Source organism: Pomacea canaliculata, linkage group LG11 (assembly GCF_003073045.1).
Source record: "Pomacea canaliculata isolate SZHN2017 linkage group LG11, ASM307304v1, whole genome shotgun sequence".
Classification (NCBI taxonomy): domain Eukaryota; kingdom Metazoa; phylum Mollusca; class Gastropoda; order Architaenioglossa; family Ampullariidae; genus Pomacea; species Pomacea canaliculata.
The window spans coordinates 2,416,854-2,431,471 of record NC_037600.1 but is presented as its reverse complement, the minus strand read 5'-3'; the positions used below and the strand labels follow the sequence as shown (position 1 = coordinate 2,431,471).

At 35.9% G+C, this 14,618-nt stretch overlaps 1 protein-coding gene across 1 annotated transcript in view; it reads left to right on the top strand.

Annotated features, from left to right (window-relative positions):
* The first annotated feature begins 2,050 nt into the window (after positions 1–2,050).
* The window catches only part of LOC112575581 (nucleoporin NUP188 homolog), a 29,590-nt gene continuing 17,022 nt past the window's right edge, over positions 2,051–14,618 (top strand). The window contains 26 exon segments of the mRNA XM_025257532.1: positions 2,051–2,129; positions 2,699–2,756; positions 3,058–3,131; positions 3,406–3,490; positions 3,947–4,027; positions 4,512–4,646; positions 4,889–4,948; positions 5,281–5,349; positions 5,527–5,574; positions 5,976–6,062; positions 6,562–6,638; positions 6,862–6,933; positions 7,193–7,235; positions 8,074–8,286; positions 8,796–8,951; positions 9,286–9,402; positions 9,659–9,788; positions 10,083–10,133; positions 10,645–10,770; positions 11,110–11,242; positions 11,803–11,890; positions 12,129–12,205; positions 12,645–12,759; positions 13,137–13,257; positions 13,806–13,893; positions 14,369–14,488. Of these exon segments, the coding sequence (XP_025113317.1) occupies positions 2,101–2,129; positions 2,699–2,756; positions 3,058–3,131; positions 3,406–3,490; positions 3,947–4,027; positions 4,512–4,646; positions 4,889–4,948; positions 5,281–5,349; positions 5,527–5,574; positions 5,976–6,062; positions 6,562–6,638; positions 6,862–6,933; positions 7,193–7,235; positions 8,074–8,286; positions 8,796–8,951; positions 9,286–9,402; positions 9,659–9,788; positions 10,083–10,133; positions 10,645–10,770; positions 11,110–11,242; positions 11,803–11,890; positions 12,129–12,205; positions 12,645–12,759; positions 13,137–13,257; positions 13,806–13,893; positions 14,369–14,488 (2,453 nt within the window). The 5' untranslated portion in view covers positions 2,051–2,100.

Genomic DNA, 14,618 nt, shown 5'->3' with positions numbered 1-14,618 from the left:
ATAATTTAAAATTTACAAAACATCCCAACATAGATGTACTTGTTTTTTAAGTGATTTAGATTCAACTTCTAGCTCCCAAGATCTCTTGTACTGGTAGGCCAACTACAGTTAACTCATCTAATAAGCAAGAGAAGAGATAATACAAGGATCTATGGAGAGCATTTCCTCACATGAAGGCAAACGAAATGCACATACCAAGAGACAAGCAGCAGTAGGTAAAGATGCCTTATGACAGGCATCACAATCATATATACACATGCACAGCGAACACTGCTAGGAACATGAAAAATAATGTAGAGATAAGAGTAAGGTGGCATGAGTGATGCTGAGGAGAGGAGCATAGGTATTGGGTACATCTACCTGCCAGTCAGGGCAAGAGATGTTTGTGTGTGTGCGCATATGTTGCCGAATCTGATCAAGCGCACTGCATTCATTTTCATTTTATACTGCATGAATAGGGATAAGATCAAAGTAGTGCTAAGTTGCATAGGTCACAAAGTTAGGAACTACCTGTTAATATATATGAATATGATAAAGTATATCTATGAACATCATCAACATCCATAACCCTTGCAAATACTTTATGTTACATCAGAAAAAGAAACAAACCCAAACAGCTTCCAAGAATAAAGAAGTAAATTATATCATCAGGAAAATAATAAAAGCAGCTAGGGAGACCGTAGAGGAAGGAATGGTATGGGGCGATGGCAAAGAGGCACATCATACACTGCAGACCGTCACCATGAGGTCAAAACAGACTCAGTCATCCAGGACAATGGCCACCTTCTTACAGAAAGCACTGCGATACTCAATCGATGGACTAAATATTACAAAGATCTGTACAACCTGCAGATGAAGACAAACCCTAACATCATTCAAAAGAATCAGACTAGAGCCAGTGAACTTGCAGACTTTCCAGTCCTGTGGAAAGAGGTCAAAAGAACAGTACAGTCTGAAGGGGGGAAAAGAAAGTTAGTGTTGACAAGGTCCCAGTGGAGCTGCTCAACCAGGATGAAGAAAAAACAAAGGCCCTTGCTGCTATGTACCAAAGAGTCTGGGAATGCCAAAGATGTATGGGTACTAATTAATCTTTCTCTTTAAAAGAAAAGAAACAGTAGACAATGCCAGAACTACACACACACACAAATAATAAAATAAGCCTAATCCACCAACCAAGCAAAGACATGGTGAAAGTAATACAAAACGACATCAGCACCACCACTGTGGAACTGCCAGCAGAAGTACAAGCTGGCTTAAAACCAGGTAGGAGCACAATTGAACAAATTTTGAATGTTACATCCAAACAAGACCGAATCACAACTAAATATACTTTATTTATGAACAAGGTAGAAAGACAATATGGCGTGAAGGGCTATGAAAGTGATGTGAAAATCAACCTAGAAAAGGTAGAGATTGTAATAAAGGGCAATATAAATTTCAGAGACAGCATGCACGTACATTATGTCACTATTCAAGTGTTCCAATTTTTTAAATCAGATACAATTGGAAAACTTGAATTTTGATGGAATGTGAGAATTTATAGATATGATCACAATTTTCATGTTCAACTATTTACTAATTTTTGAGGATTTAACTTGGTGCTATAGTTGCCGATCGAGAACTGCAAGTTACTTGGTCCTTTGTGAGTTTACAACATCGCCGATACTTCGACTCGCTTCATGTATCACTGCAGTTACTATCATCCACATATCGCGACAAGAGAGCGTTAGACTAGCTGAGATGCAATTTTATTGATAATGAGATTAAGAGTAACTTAACTTTTACGATTACACGAAACCGATTAGAACCTCGAATGTAAACACTGAACCACATATAGTCCACGGACAAGTTGGAACTTTTTGTCCACCGTATGGGTTATGACCCTCATTTGCATATTATTTTGCTATATATTGTACCATAAATGCCTATAAACGTTTCTGGCTCATTTTAAAACGATGCCATATAAAATTATTGTAATTCCCAAAATAAATCAGTACGAAAACAGAAAATCTCTTGCTGTAGTAGTTCCTATGAAAACAGGGAACTAAGGGAAGCGATTCTGTTGGAAGAGACATTCTCGTGAGACAACTCTTAAACAGCATGGCGGGAGTTAAACCTACAGTTGACAGGTAAATCGTGTTGAACTTAAAGTTGCCGGTTAATTCGAGGTTGTATAGGAGCATTCACATGAGACATTACTATCTTGATGCTTATATAGGGATAGTTACGTGTGCTGCTTAGTTTTCTGTGCTTGATTACTCGATTAATTTTGGACTCATATACTGTACTACATCATCGACGCTTCGTATTTACTTTCGAAATAAACATAGTGAGTATCAAACAGGGCATTGTCTAAGCATATCTTAAAATATATTAATGGATAGGAGAATAATTTTGGCATAAGAGCTGGGCAGGTGAATGATCTTGGCAGGACTACGCCCACTTACGCACCAAATTCGAACAACTTCAAAAATTCTATAGATAACAGTCCAAAATTTATGGATGTTACAGATTCGATGGTTAACAAATATATTGTAATCTGTTTAAAACTTAGATTCAATTGACTTTAAGAGGGGACATTAAATAGACCTCGCGGCCTAGGCAATTGATAGCCAATCCCTACTACTACATTTGATCAATAGCATCAAATGTTATATATATATTATACTTTTTATTATTTCTTCGCTTTCACATTTAGCTCCAGCAATCGCATTTTATGGCAATTCATCACTGGTGCAGGCCTATTGCGTCCAAAGGTAAATTTCGCTTTTCCTTTTTATAATGAATTTTAATGGTGTGTGTAAGTGGGGGGTGAGTGGTAAGGATGGTTGTTAAACTGGCTATGACCGCTATGACATTTTGCAGATTGGTATTTCCTTTTTGAGAAGAAAATGTATTTACCCATTTTAAAAACAAAATAATTATACTAAACAGGCGTGAACAAGATTTGATGAACAATGCCATCTAGGTGTAGATTATTTTGCTTTCTTGATGACATTCTTAGTGAATTATTCAACGACTTATAATATTTTCGTTGCCTTTTTTTTTTTTTTAAAGGAATTGATTTACCAAGAACTGAACAAAAACAAAGGACGACTGGTTAATGGACTTCTGTATTATAAGCCAGCAAGGTAGTTGAAAGTATTTAAGTATATAAAATAAATTAGCAAGCCACAGTTATCAAATACTAAAAATTATGTACTTTTAATAAATTTTTTTAAGCATTGCATTCCACAGATAAATTTTTCTTTCAGAATATATTGGTTTATAAAGGCTGTGCCTTAAATAACTGTTTAAATTAATCTTGAAAATATGCATTGTAGTGTAAAAGAATGAAGACTTATTTTTAAATAATTTTGTTAAGTATATGTCATCATGAATTCTGCATAATTGTTTATTTCTTAGTGGAAATCCTGGTGATGCACTTAAAAAAGAGAGAAATCTCTCAGGCCTGCAGCTGGAATTTACTCTAAAGTTATCTCAGTTTCTGGTATGTAATAAGGCTGTTTTATAAAATTGTTTGTGTGTGTGTATCAACTTACGGTGATTTGACTTATGGTACTTTGATGAGTCACCATTTCAGTAGAGGGTTAAGTCTCAAATTTTCATCAAACTCACGAAGAATAATAAAATGCTTTGGGCATGAAAGACTTTATAATGATAACATTTTAGTTATTTAGAAAATGTAAAGCAAATTTTTGTCAATAGTATTTTACAGTATTTTTTCTTTAAGGCTAAGGTCTTGTCACTTTTATATCTGCCATACTGAGGTAGTGTTTCCAGACCTACTTCTAATGGTTTCTGCTGTAGTTATTTTTGTCCCACAACAATTTTTTGTTTAATGAATATATTATTTTCAATAGATTTATTATAATGATAAAAAGATTTTTCATCATTGTAGGCTTGTAAAGGATTACATTAAAGTTCATTTTTATTTATTTCAAAGGGCTTGGATGAAGTGCTTTCTCATGATCTGTTTTGTGCCTTTTTGATCAATGATTACCGTGGATCTAAGAAAACCTTGAAGGTAAGATTATTTAATACTGTTCTAGTAATTTGAATGATTTATTGCTTATGCTAGCTCTAAAACAATTTTTCTTTAATAATAACAAGGAAAGTCTATGTGTATGCTTGCATTCTGTGTATCAAGGGAAAGAAGGATTTGTACACTTTTATCTCATTGTTAATGTTAGGAAAAAAAACCTAGTTAGACTCACATTGCAGGTATAGCCTTATAGTTTTATGAAAAATACAATTTCTAGATCTACCCAATTCCTAAGATTAACCATTCCAATTATTGAATAAATAAGTAGGCAATTTCTATGAAAAGTGCTTTATTATATTGCACTGAATTAATATTGTATCTTGGTCTATATGCAGGACAAGGAGAGCATTGCATTGTCTTCACTTTTTTTTCATTGTCTTACACTCATTCTCACTCACACTAACTCTGTCTCTTGTATAAACACTAACTAATAAAAATAAGGAGTTTGTATATTTTGTTGTTTCAGCATGTTTTGAGTCATGAGAGACACTCCCAGGCACTCATCTTGAAAATCAGAGATTTTTTCTTCACAGAACGACTTTATCTGTTGCGATGTCTGCACTATATTTGTGTTTATGTAGAAACAGATCATCCGTACAAGGTATTGTGTTAAATGTATGAATTTAAACGTATGGAATCTCATTTTGAATAACATACTTTTTTAGTATAAGGGGAAATTACTATCATTGCTATATATGTCTCTAAAATGTATGGATTAGTGGTAATTTTCTTTTTCAAATTCTTATATATCTATTTTTGATGGAAAATATTAGCATTGAATTACTTCATGTTTGTGTGTGTGTGTGTGTGTGCGTACGTGTGCATGCATGTGTATGTTTAAAGGATGCGTATGCTGACTTCTTAAGCAGTGTTCAGAGCGACACAGAAAAATTACAAAACAAGGTGAGATTTAAAAAAGAGGTGGCATTTTGAGCTTATTTAGTTTTGAGCTGTATAACACTGATGTAACATTATATTTTCTGTTTTAAAAGAGAAAAGCTTTTCTGGTTGATGAGGTTATAGATTTACATTACAAGTGAGAATCTAAATTTATTACTCACTCCTATCTGGGTAGACGTCATCATGGCCTTATTGTTAGGGCTTTGCTCATGCCATTTCCTAGACACTTAAAATCTTTTACACTTCATTACTTAATAGACCTTTTCTTTTTTCCACTGTGTTTGCCTCTCTTATTGATGCTTTGTCATATACGACATGCAAATTTTGCTCAACAGATACTGAAGCAGCTAGATGCTATTTGCAACCAGCAGCCACCTTCAGTGGAGAAGAATGGTGTCATGATGGTAGGTTTATGTGCTGAAAGTTTGCAATAAGGTGTTCTGCCCTGTATGTGCATGTGTTTCTGTGTACATGTGTTGCTGTGTGTATGTGTTGTTGTATCTGTGCATACCTGCCTGCATGTATGTACACCCATGTGTTGTGTACAGAGTAGGTTCTAGAAGTTTGTTGTTTCTTTGCAGACTGAAGTCAGTGTGTTAGCATGGATCATGCAGAATCTCAAAGAACAGGTGAGATCCTTTAGCTCACTTTGGGCGCAGCCTGCTTCTACAAAATAGTTTCCAACACTTTGGATTTAATGTATTCTTGAGAGTCATCCTTGAGTACCAATGACATGTCCCCTTTGTTAGGGGCAACCAGATCTGTTCTTTTTAAGTAGGATAGAGTAGAATGCAGTGATGCTAAAGGGATCAAGTTGCCGCCAAACTAATCATATAATATTTTTCTAGTAGTTTGTCTTTTTGTGTTTTTTTAGGTTCTGACCATTTGTGTCCCTCTTTTGCCTTGTTTTTCACTCTTCCTCCTTAATAGTCTCTTTGTGGGCAGTGGGAGGGAATTATGGAGAGTTGTGGGGGTAGGGAAGGCAAGGAAGAAGGATTCACTCTGACAAGATAGTCCTGAACTATTCTAGTGTGAGCTTCTGGAGCTGCTGTTTCTGCTTAACAAGGTTTATGAAATGGAAGCCAAGACTCTCTGTACATTCCTGGAGCTGTTCAAGGTAATTTTTGCAAATACTTTATCTTGGGTGTAGGTGTGAATGTGCACTTATCTGTCAGTGGAAGAGTGAGAGTTAAATTATCTGCAGATTAACACTATAGTTACTAAACTGTTCCAAGTAATGGAAGGAATTCTTTTATGCACAACTAAGCAGAATAGGACTGAGAGAAGAACTGTTCACATAATATTAAGTGCGTACCCTTCACGCTTGGATTTCTGGCTGTAAAACTGAAACTTGATCAAAAGTTGGTTCATTTATTAAGAGATTAAAATTCACTGATCCTTCTGTCTAAACCACCATCATACCCTCTCCGACCCTGTGCTTTAGTGAAATTTCATGTGAAACTGAAACTTGAAAAAAATTTAATCCAGTTTTAGAGAGATTCAAATCCACTTGTTATTTTAACCATCTAAATCGAGTGTTTCCTAAGAAGGTAACCACCCATTGAATGCAGACTAGAACTTTTTGTTAGCCTTAGATTTTCATTACCTGTTGGTAGAAACAAGGATTTGGAATGCGACAGACCTACAAACATCTGGTTGATGAATCTACAGTCAAGTATTTGAAGAGAATAAGGTGATTAGAATTTTGCTTGCAAGCATGACCGGAGTTAAGCTGCTTTTCCTTAATGGCAGTGTGTTGTAGTTCTTGATGTACAATCAGTTTATTTCCACTAAAATTAAGTAAAGCTAGCTTCTTTTGACTGCTGGGTTGATGAGAAAACTTTTTACTTGCGAATTTACATCAAGCTAGGTTACACATGACACAACAGTATGCTATATTTGGACTAACTGTGCAGCTACCTGGAGATGCTGGTTGTGTTGGAAGCAATGGATGTGGAGAATGCCATGTTCTGTTGGACCAACAATAAGTAAGAAAATATCTGCTTCTTATATTTAGAAAACATTGTTGTGTAATGCATGGATTTTTTAACTGTAAACTTTAAAATGATGCCTTTCTATTGTGAGTAACACTTCATTTTACTTTCTCAAATAAGGGATTGACAAGTATATCACAGGTGTTTGCTTGTTAAAATAATTTTTCCTTTATAAACATGTGATGTGCCACATTCTGTTTTAGCTGGTTTTGTTGTTGATTTCAATATTATCTGCTTATGTTTATTTTTTCAGCTATGACGATCACGTTATTTTGAGAAGCAGTAAAGATTTCCAGGTACATTTCTTCTGAGTATTATACAAAGAGAACAGTTTTATTTTAGTTTAGGTTTTATTATGCTTTATGTTCTATGCCTCTACAAATCTCACCGTCCTATATCTGATCATTTATCATTACTGGTCTGTACAGCAAGTTCGATCTGTCTTGGTCATGGTGCTGTGCGTTATAAATATCCATTATTATTATGAATATTATTGAAAAAATATCCTCTTATAGTTCTTTGCTCTCACTAACAGTTGTGCTGTCAGAACCTTATATAGCAGTTGAGGACGGACGCCTTTGCATATAGTGGACCTTGAAACAGATGTAAACAGATGTGTACTCATTTACAATGAGTTATATGATTAGGTCATAAGTATGGCTAAATATGAGGATATAACCACCACCCCTTTTTTGCCCCACTTTGAGCTATGCAATGACCTTTTTCAACATGGCATAATTAGTCAAAAAAACAAAGCAATTCAATGATTTAAGATAGGAAAGCTTTTGTGCATGAATTATTCTTTTCAAGCTTAAGTAGAAATTTTACTGTTGTTAATTTGTTTTTTTGTTTTTTGTAAAGTTGTTCAGCGATTCATTGCAATTGCTTGGCACAGAATCAAATTTGAGTTTTACTAAGCAAAAACGTCTTTAGATTGTTTGTCTTCATTATAATTCCAGATGTCATCAATGAGTGGTAATCATTTCCAATAGGTCAAATAGTCTGCGAAGCTTATTGTCCTTAGAGGAGCTGCATATTTCCAGAAAAAAATCTTACATTAAGGGTGACTTCGTGGCAGCTCTTTATTAATATGATTCATACCTCTAGCATTACTGTTGAACTCTTTTTTTGCAGGATGTTAACAATGAGGTGAGCAAACTGGGATCAGATCCTGTCCACAGCCCCATCCTGCTGGGCTGGACTATGGTACGCCACTTGTACACTGACCGAGACCCTGAAAAGAAGGATGCTGCTGAAATCCACAAAATGGGAAATGTTGCCTTGAAACTTGGCGTGTTCAGAGTGCTACTCGATGTTCTTAACACAGAATCATTCAGTAATGACACTGTAAGTGCCATTTCCGCTGTATATATGTATAATGCTGTATCCCATTACTCCTAACACCAGTTCCAAAAATGTTAGTCAATTTTTATGCTTTTTTCCCCCTTTCTATTTATTGCTACTTCCCAGCTCATCTTCCTTTTGCAAAATCATGATACTCTAAGTCCTTGTTACTTGGTTCCTCTTTATTATGTATTTGTTTTTTATTTATCATCAGTACTGTTTATTCTTCCATAGTTCATATGTTGTTTGTTCCTCTCTCCTTTGTAGGTTGCTTATGTCTTGTTTTTACTCTTAAGCTAAGAGCACGCTCCATAGGAGTGTATGTGCTATAAAACATTTGCGTTTATTATTATTATAATTATTCTTTAGGTTTAGCATATGTTTTCTTGACTAATAAAAAACAGATACAGAGCCAAAAGTCAAGATTGACAAATGTGATTCGCTTGTCATTCTGCAGACACTGACATTCTTGATGATCTTTCAGTTTTTGTTCTCTTCTTGTTTGCTTGTAGTATCTGGCAGCATTGGTGCAGTGCCAGGTGTATAGACTCCTGAATGCTGTGCTATCTGTATTTCATGAGGACACCTTAGGAAACTCTGTGCTTCTTTATGAGGTTTGCAGTAAACTGCTTCGCCAGCCATCTGTAGCAGAAGAAGTGTGGCAGAAGGTATGCAAGAAGATGAATATAGATCTCATATATTATGTTTTTAAAAAAATCATCATCATTGATATCAATATCATCTTATTATTAAGTTACCGTTTGCTCATTTACTTATCTATAATGGCTTTATTGCCTTAAAGGTGTTGAAAAAGAGGAACAATAATATATATGTAGTTCAAATAATGTTAAAATGGTTTTAAACAGTTACTCCAGTTTTAAGGTGCCTCATATAACTTTGCTAGATCACAAGTAATTTTTGTAAAATGTATTAGCATCTGAATCATTACTCATGCATAAGCTTTAAGATGTATAAACATATTTACTGCACGTGTACTTACAGGATAGTGCTCTGTGGCTGCTGTATGAGTCGACCATATCTTACTTTCCATTTGAATTCACTCGTTTCATTAAAATGAGTGTAGATCTTGCATCTGCCAGTTCCTTCAGCGCAGGAAAGGTCAGCATTGTGGGGTTTAAGCTGGTAACTGAAAGGAAAAGTGGGTGGAAGTGAAGAAAGAGGTAAAGATGGAATTAGCTTCTCATAGAACACTCAACATTTCCTGAACATCTTAGTGGTGGACATGCTTATCATGATTGTCCTAATCAAAAGCAAGGGCCATGGATGTGCTGATTTAAAAGGAATTATGTCAATTAGTTTATATGTGTAATGTTGTAAACTGATGATTGATCATTCTCACATCATCTACATGCAGGTCAGAGATCTTCTGCAGGACTTAAGCATGTACACTGAGTATCTAGACAACATCCAAGAGAAGGATCTGACAGTCACCCATGAGCCCAATGTTTTCATGCTAAATGTGGATAGAAAACCCTATGCTGCTGGTAAAACATTTCTTTGCTGCACAGTATGAGAAAATATGACATTTGTATGCAGTCATCTTAACTTAGTACTCAGCAACCATATATTACCAGTGTATGTTGGAGTGGGTGCGAGAGAGAGAGAATTACATTTTCGACCTTATGTCTTCAATTATGGACATATTGCCTGAAGCAAATCAAACAGTTCAGAAACCATTTGTACAGAATTTTGGGATAATTACTACTATGTTCTTTTAGCATTACTTGTTTATTTTTTTCTGCATTTAAAATAGTTTTTGTCTTTTTTTTTTTTTTAAGGTGATCTGACAATCTACAGGGGACAGAGAGGACAAGTTCTTGATCAATCAGGTCTGACATCACATTTAATGAGTTCTAGACCATAAAAGACTAGTGTTGCTTTTAAAAATGATGATGACGATGAAATATTTTTGATATAAAAAAGCACCAAGACAGTGAAGGTTGGCTGTCCTGGGTTCAACTCTCGTCTCGGGCACGCTGTTCTTTCTCTACACATGGCATCTGTTTATAGGGCTGGCTGCCTTACTGTGATATAGCCTTAGTTGCTGGCACAGCGTAAAACACCAAGCCCTTGATGTAAAAAAGACGTAAATTTTAGCATTGAGTGATGTAACTATTTTGAATGACCTTTTATTGACATTTTAAATGCAGCTATGTAGATTTATAAGTCTGTTTCGTAAAATGCTAAAAGACCCAGGATTCATAAGTCAGGATTTTTCTTTCTCTCTACATCAATGCGCTTATTAGTACCTCCTGTCTTCTTGCAAAATAAATCCTGGTTGTTGCATGAGAATCACTAGACACTTGATTCAAAGTAAGATCAAGATCGCCTTGCCTGCAGCTGTCTCGCAACGCCTGGCAGCCAGCTTGACAGGGCCGCTAATACGATGGGAAACAAACTACAATGGGTGGATGCTGTTAATATGTGAGGTTCAAGAACTTCTGCGGCAGATCACACTAGGAGCGGGTAAGGTGTACACAGACCTGGATTCTTTTATCTTGAAATATCATCTCTGCCATTTCTTCTTCAGATGGCAAAATCTTAGAGCCAGGGAAAAGAAAAGACTTTAAAGAGAAGAACATATGTAAATGAGTTACATAGGACTTCATTTCTTGACTGCAGTCTCCATCATTCTCTTTTATTTTCTAAGCATATCTATTATCTCCATCTGTCTTTTAAACCTTCACATTTTGCAGACTAATTAGATGTCTTTATTACATATAGATATTTCTTTGTGTGTGTATATATATAAACAAGTTAAAGAATATATAAGAATTAATTTGCTAGACTGCTGGTGTGCTGCAGGCATGGTAGAACCTGCTCAAGTGGAAAGAGTCACCCTGATAATGGAGCTCATACAGGAAGTTGTTAAGGTGGATGCTGATACAGCAGAAGACTTCACAATCTTCCTCAGTTTATGTTTCCAGGTTGTTCACAGGTAGGAGGATCAGAGGGTTTGTGTGCAAGGCATAAAGCAGTGTTGCACAGGGAAGAAGTTTTGACGAGAAGTCCAGGTGTTTCTCATCCCATCACTAACAGATCTACTATCTAATGTTGTAAAATCTTAACTGTCATCAGTCAACTCCTACATTTGGGATCCAAAAGCTTGATGCAAGAGACAGTCCTTGAAGACATCGATGTGTAGCTTAAAAATTTACAGCTTACCAATCCCATAGATTTAGTAGAGAGAGAGAGAGAAAACTAAAAGGTCAGAAACTGTCCTGGAACAGCATGGCTAAACTTGCTACTGACAGAAAAAAATTGAGATCTTTAGTGGATGCCTTATGTACACTTTAGGTATGAAGAGGAATAAGTAAGTAATCCTATAGATATGATCAGGAAATGAACGACAGTAGTGGTGAAATTATCCTGTTTTTTATGTAATGGGGTTGCATAATACAGCTGTGACTTGTTAGCCTTTGTGGGTAGTGAGATGCAGCGAAAATGCTGTGCCTACTTTTAAGCTACTACAGCAACACTGGGAGTTTTAAATTTCAGATTCTCCATGCTAAAACCCACACCCCTTGACTTGCTTGGCAAAACTATGGGCTGCTTGATGTCTGCTGCACGTTACAAGCCCAAAGAGGTGAGGCAGATAAGTGCTCTTGGCAGACTTTGTGTGCTAGTGTTCATTGTGGTGACATTGTGAACCATAATCCAGGCTCTCATACTTACGAGTAGATTCTCAGTTAGCTGAAGGTTTCATATAACTGTAAGCCAGCGGTGGCAGAATTTATTATAAAAATTTACTTAAATGAGAAAAAAAAATCCTTGGATTCAAAAATAAAAGTAGAAGAAAAGTTAAACTCATGTTAGTTTTCCAGGTGTGGCACCAAATGAAACAGACTGGTCTCTTACCGTACCTGACGGAAAATGTAGATGACATTGGAGAGGTGCTCACGTAAGTAAAGTTTTGTGTGAGATGGAAGGAAGAGGGAGGGGGGCCATGCAAATGTAGTGTGAGTTTGAATGAATGTATCCTTGCAAGCATACCCATATATACATATACACAGAGGTATGCATAAAGACTATGCACCACATGTTAAGTACATATGCAGATGAGAACTTTCAGAACAATGAAAAACAAGGTGGCAAAGATCCAGAAAAAAATGTGCTGCATATAATTATATTTTATAAATATAAAAGCCGAAATATGGATTTGCTGTGTGAAAATGTAATGATGTTAACCTTGCCTGTCTATTTTTCTTTGTGTATCATATTTGTAGGAATCATGGTGCATAAAGTCTGTGGTAAAATGTTTAACAAGTGAATGTGTGTGAACACAAATGTTGATGCATAAATGCTCGCTTCCCACCAAAGAAATGTCTATATTGCAACAGTGGTAGAGGGCTACATCCAGGGATACTGGGCTCCATCATGGCTGGAACAGAATGCCCACAAGGCCGCTACCCTCTCACTCTGACTGTTCTCACCCTTGCTCTGGAGCTTGTACAGGTTCTGTATTTTGTTGTTGCCAGTGCAGAACTTCTGGAAAGTAGACAGTAAATCCTTTCATTTAGCAATAAACACATATTTTCAGATCTAGGAGATGCAAAACTTATTGTGTGGTATTATGTTATTTTCAGAAGAATTTTACATTAATAGGAGATGGTAGATAACGTTTTAAAAATTCAGAAAATAATGATGAATAATATATTTTACTGCATGGTAAAATAATTAGGGTTAGTGTTCAGACAAATGTGTATGATTTGCCAACATCTTTTTACATACAACCAAAAATGGGGTGAGAAAATTTATAATGCAAGTCTTCAGGTGTTTGAGTTACTTGAATCATTTTGTTATGATAGCACAATGTTCATGTTTTGTTACAGTCATTTTCCAAAGAGGGGTTAGAGGAAGAACTACAACCATGTGTTCTGTATATCTTAAGAGATATTTTTCCTCAGTTCCGTAAATGGCGCTACTCTGACCTGGTACAGCGGAAAAAGATTGGTGAGTATATCTGTCCAAACTAGATTATGTTTTGAAATGTTTTTACTTGAAGAATGAACAGTTAGAAAAAATATAGTAAGTGCTTTGATTTTTCTCAAGAGTTCTTTAACATTTGGTAATGTTTTGTTGTATTTTATTTTGGTTAGAAATATAAACTATATGCCTTTTCCTCCTCAACTCAGTTAACCTAGCTTGATTGTTATGGTAACTAAGAACACTACTTGCTTTAGAAACTCTGAGTCTGCCGTGTAATTCAGGTAGTGCTATTAGTTTTTCAGTCACCTGATGCCTTAATGTAGCTACCTTCTGATGTGAGCTGAATTTTTTTATCTAAATACTACCAAAGTTCAGTTTAGGAAAAGTTTCCTTTTATGGAGATTATGTAATCACATAAATCAGAAATGAAATTGGGAGTAAAATGTTAGATTGGCAAGTACAGATGTCTTATTTCTTTGCCGATGTGTTTTTTGTTGTTGTTTTTTGCATCCCTCATATCTGGTAAATAAATTTCTCTTTATCTTTTAGATTTTTTTTTTTGTTCCTTGCAGGCCAGCAGTGTTTGACTCTGTTCAACAAGATTCTCAACTTGTCAGCCCAGCAGAATAAGACCAAGAAAGTGAAGACTATGGCTTCAAGGTAAATCGGATTTATAGGTAAAAAGGTCATCCCCTTACCTTTTCAGGTCGTTGTGGGGTGAGGTGGTAGAGACCTCACTTTTTTCGGGCCAGCTTTATGTGAGGGCGTTGCCTATTTCCTCTCTCTCCTTGGTTTACCTTCCCAAAGTCAGATACCCATTCCTGCCAACTGGGTTGACTGGGGGAAGTTTGCTGTGCTAATCAGGCATTGATTTAATTTATAACAAGTTCTGACATTGTTTTCCTTTACTTTTCACATACGAGTCCTAGAAAGTACTATCTGCATCTATATACTTATAATTTACCTGATGGAGTACAAAATGTAAGAAGAATACAAATACTACATTTTGTAGTTTAGCTGCCCTACATTTGTGTTCAGCTCTATGACATCAGAATTTATATTTATAGACATGCCCTGCAGAATAACTTAATGTCCAAGGATGATGAATTGCCTCTCTTTTTTTTTCTTGCCACAGACCTACTTTGCATGAGGTGTGTGTCTATAGTCTACTGTTCACAGAAGCAGGCAAAGCATTGATGGAGATTGTGGCTACAGGTGTAGACAATGTTGAGGCAGCCCTTGTGCAGCAGGGAAGGTAATCAGTTCATCTTTGTGTCAGTGCTCACACTTATGGTTGTGTATGTAGTTGGTTATGCCATGGTTATGCCTCTGTCCCAGTATTTTGTTTCTTTATTTTGTACCAGATAACTGTCATGGAGATCACC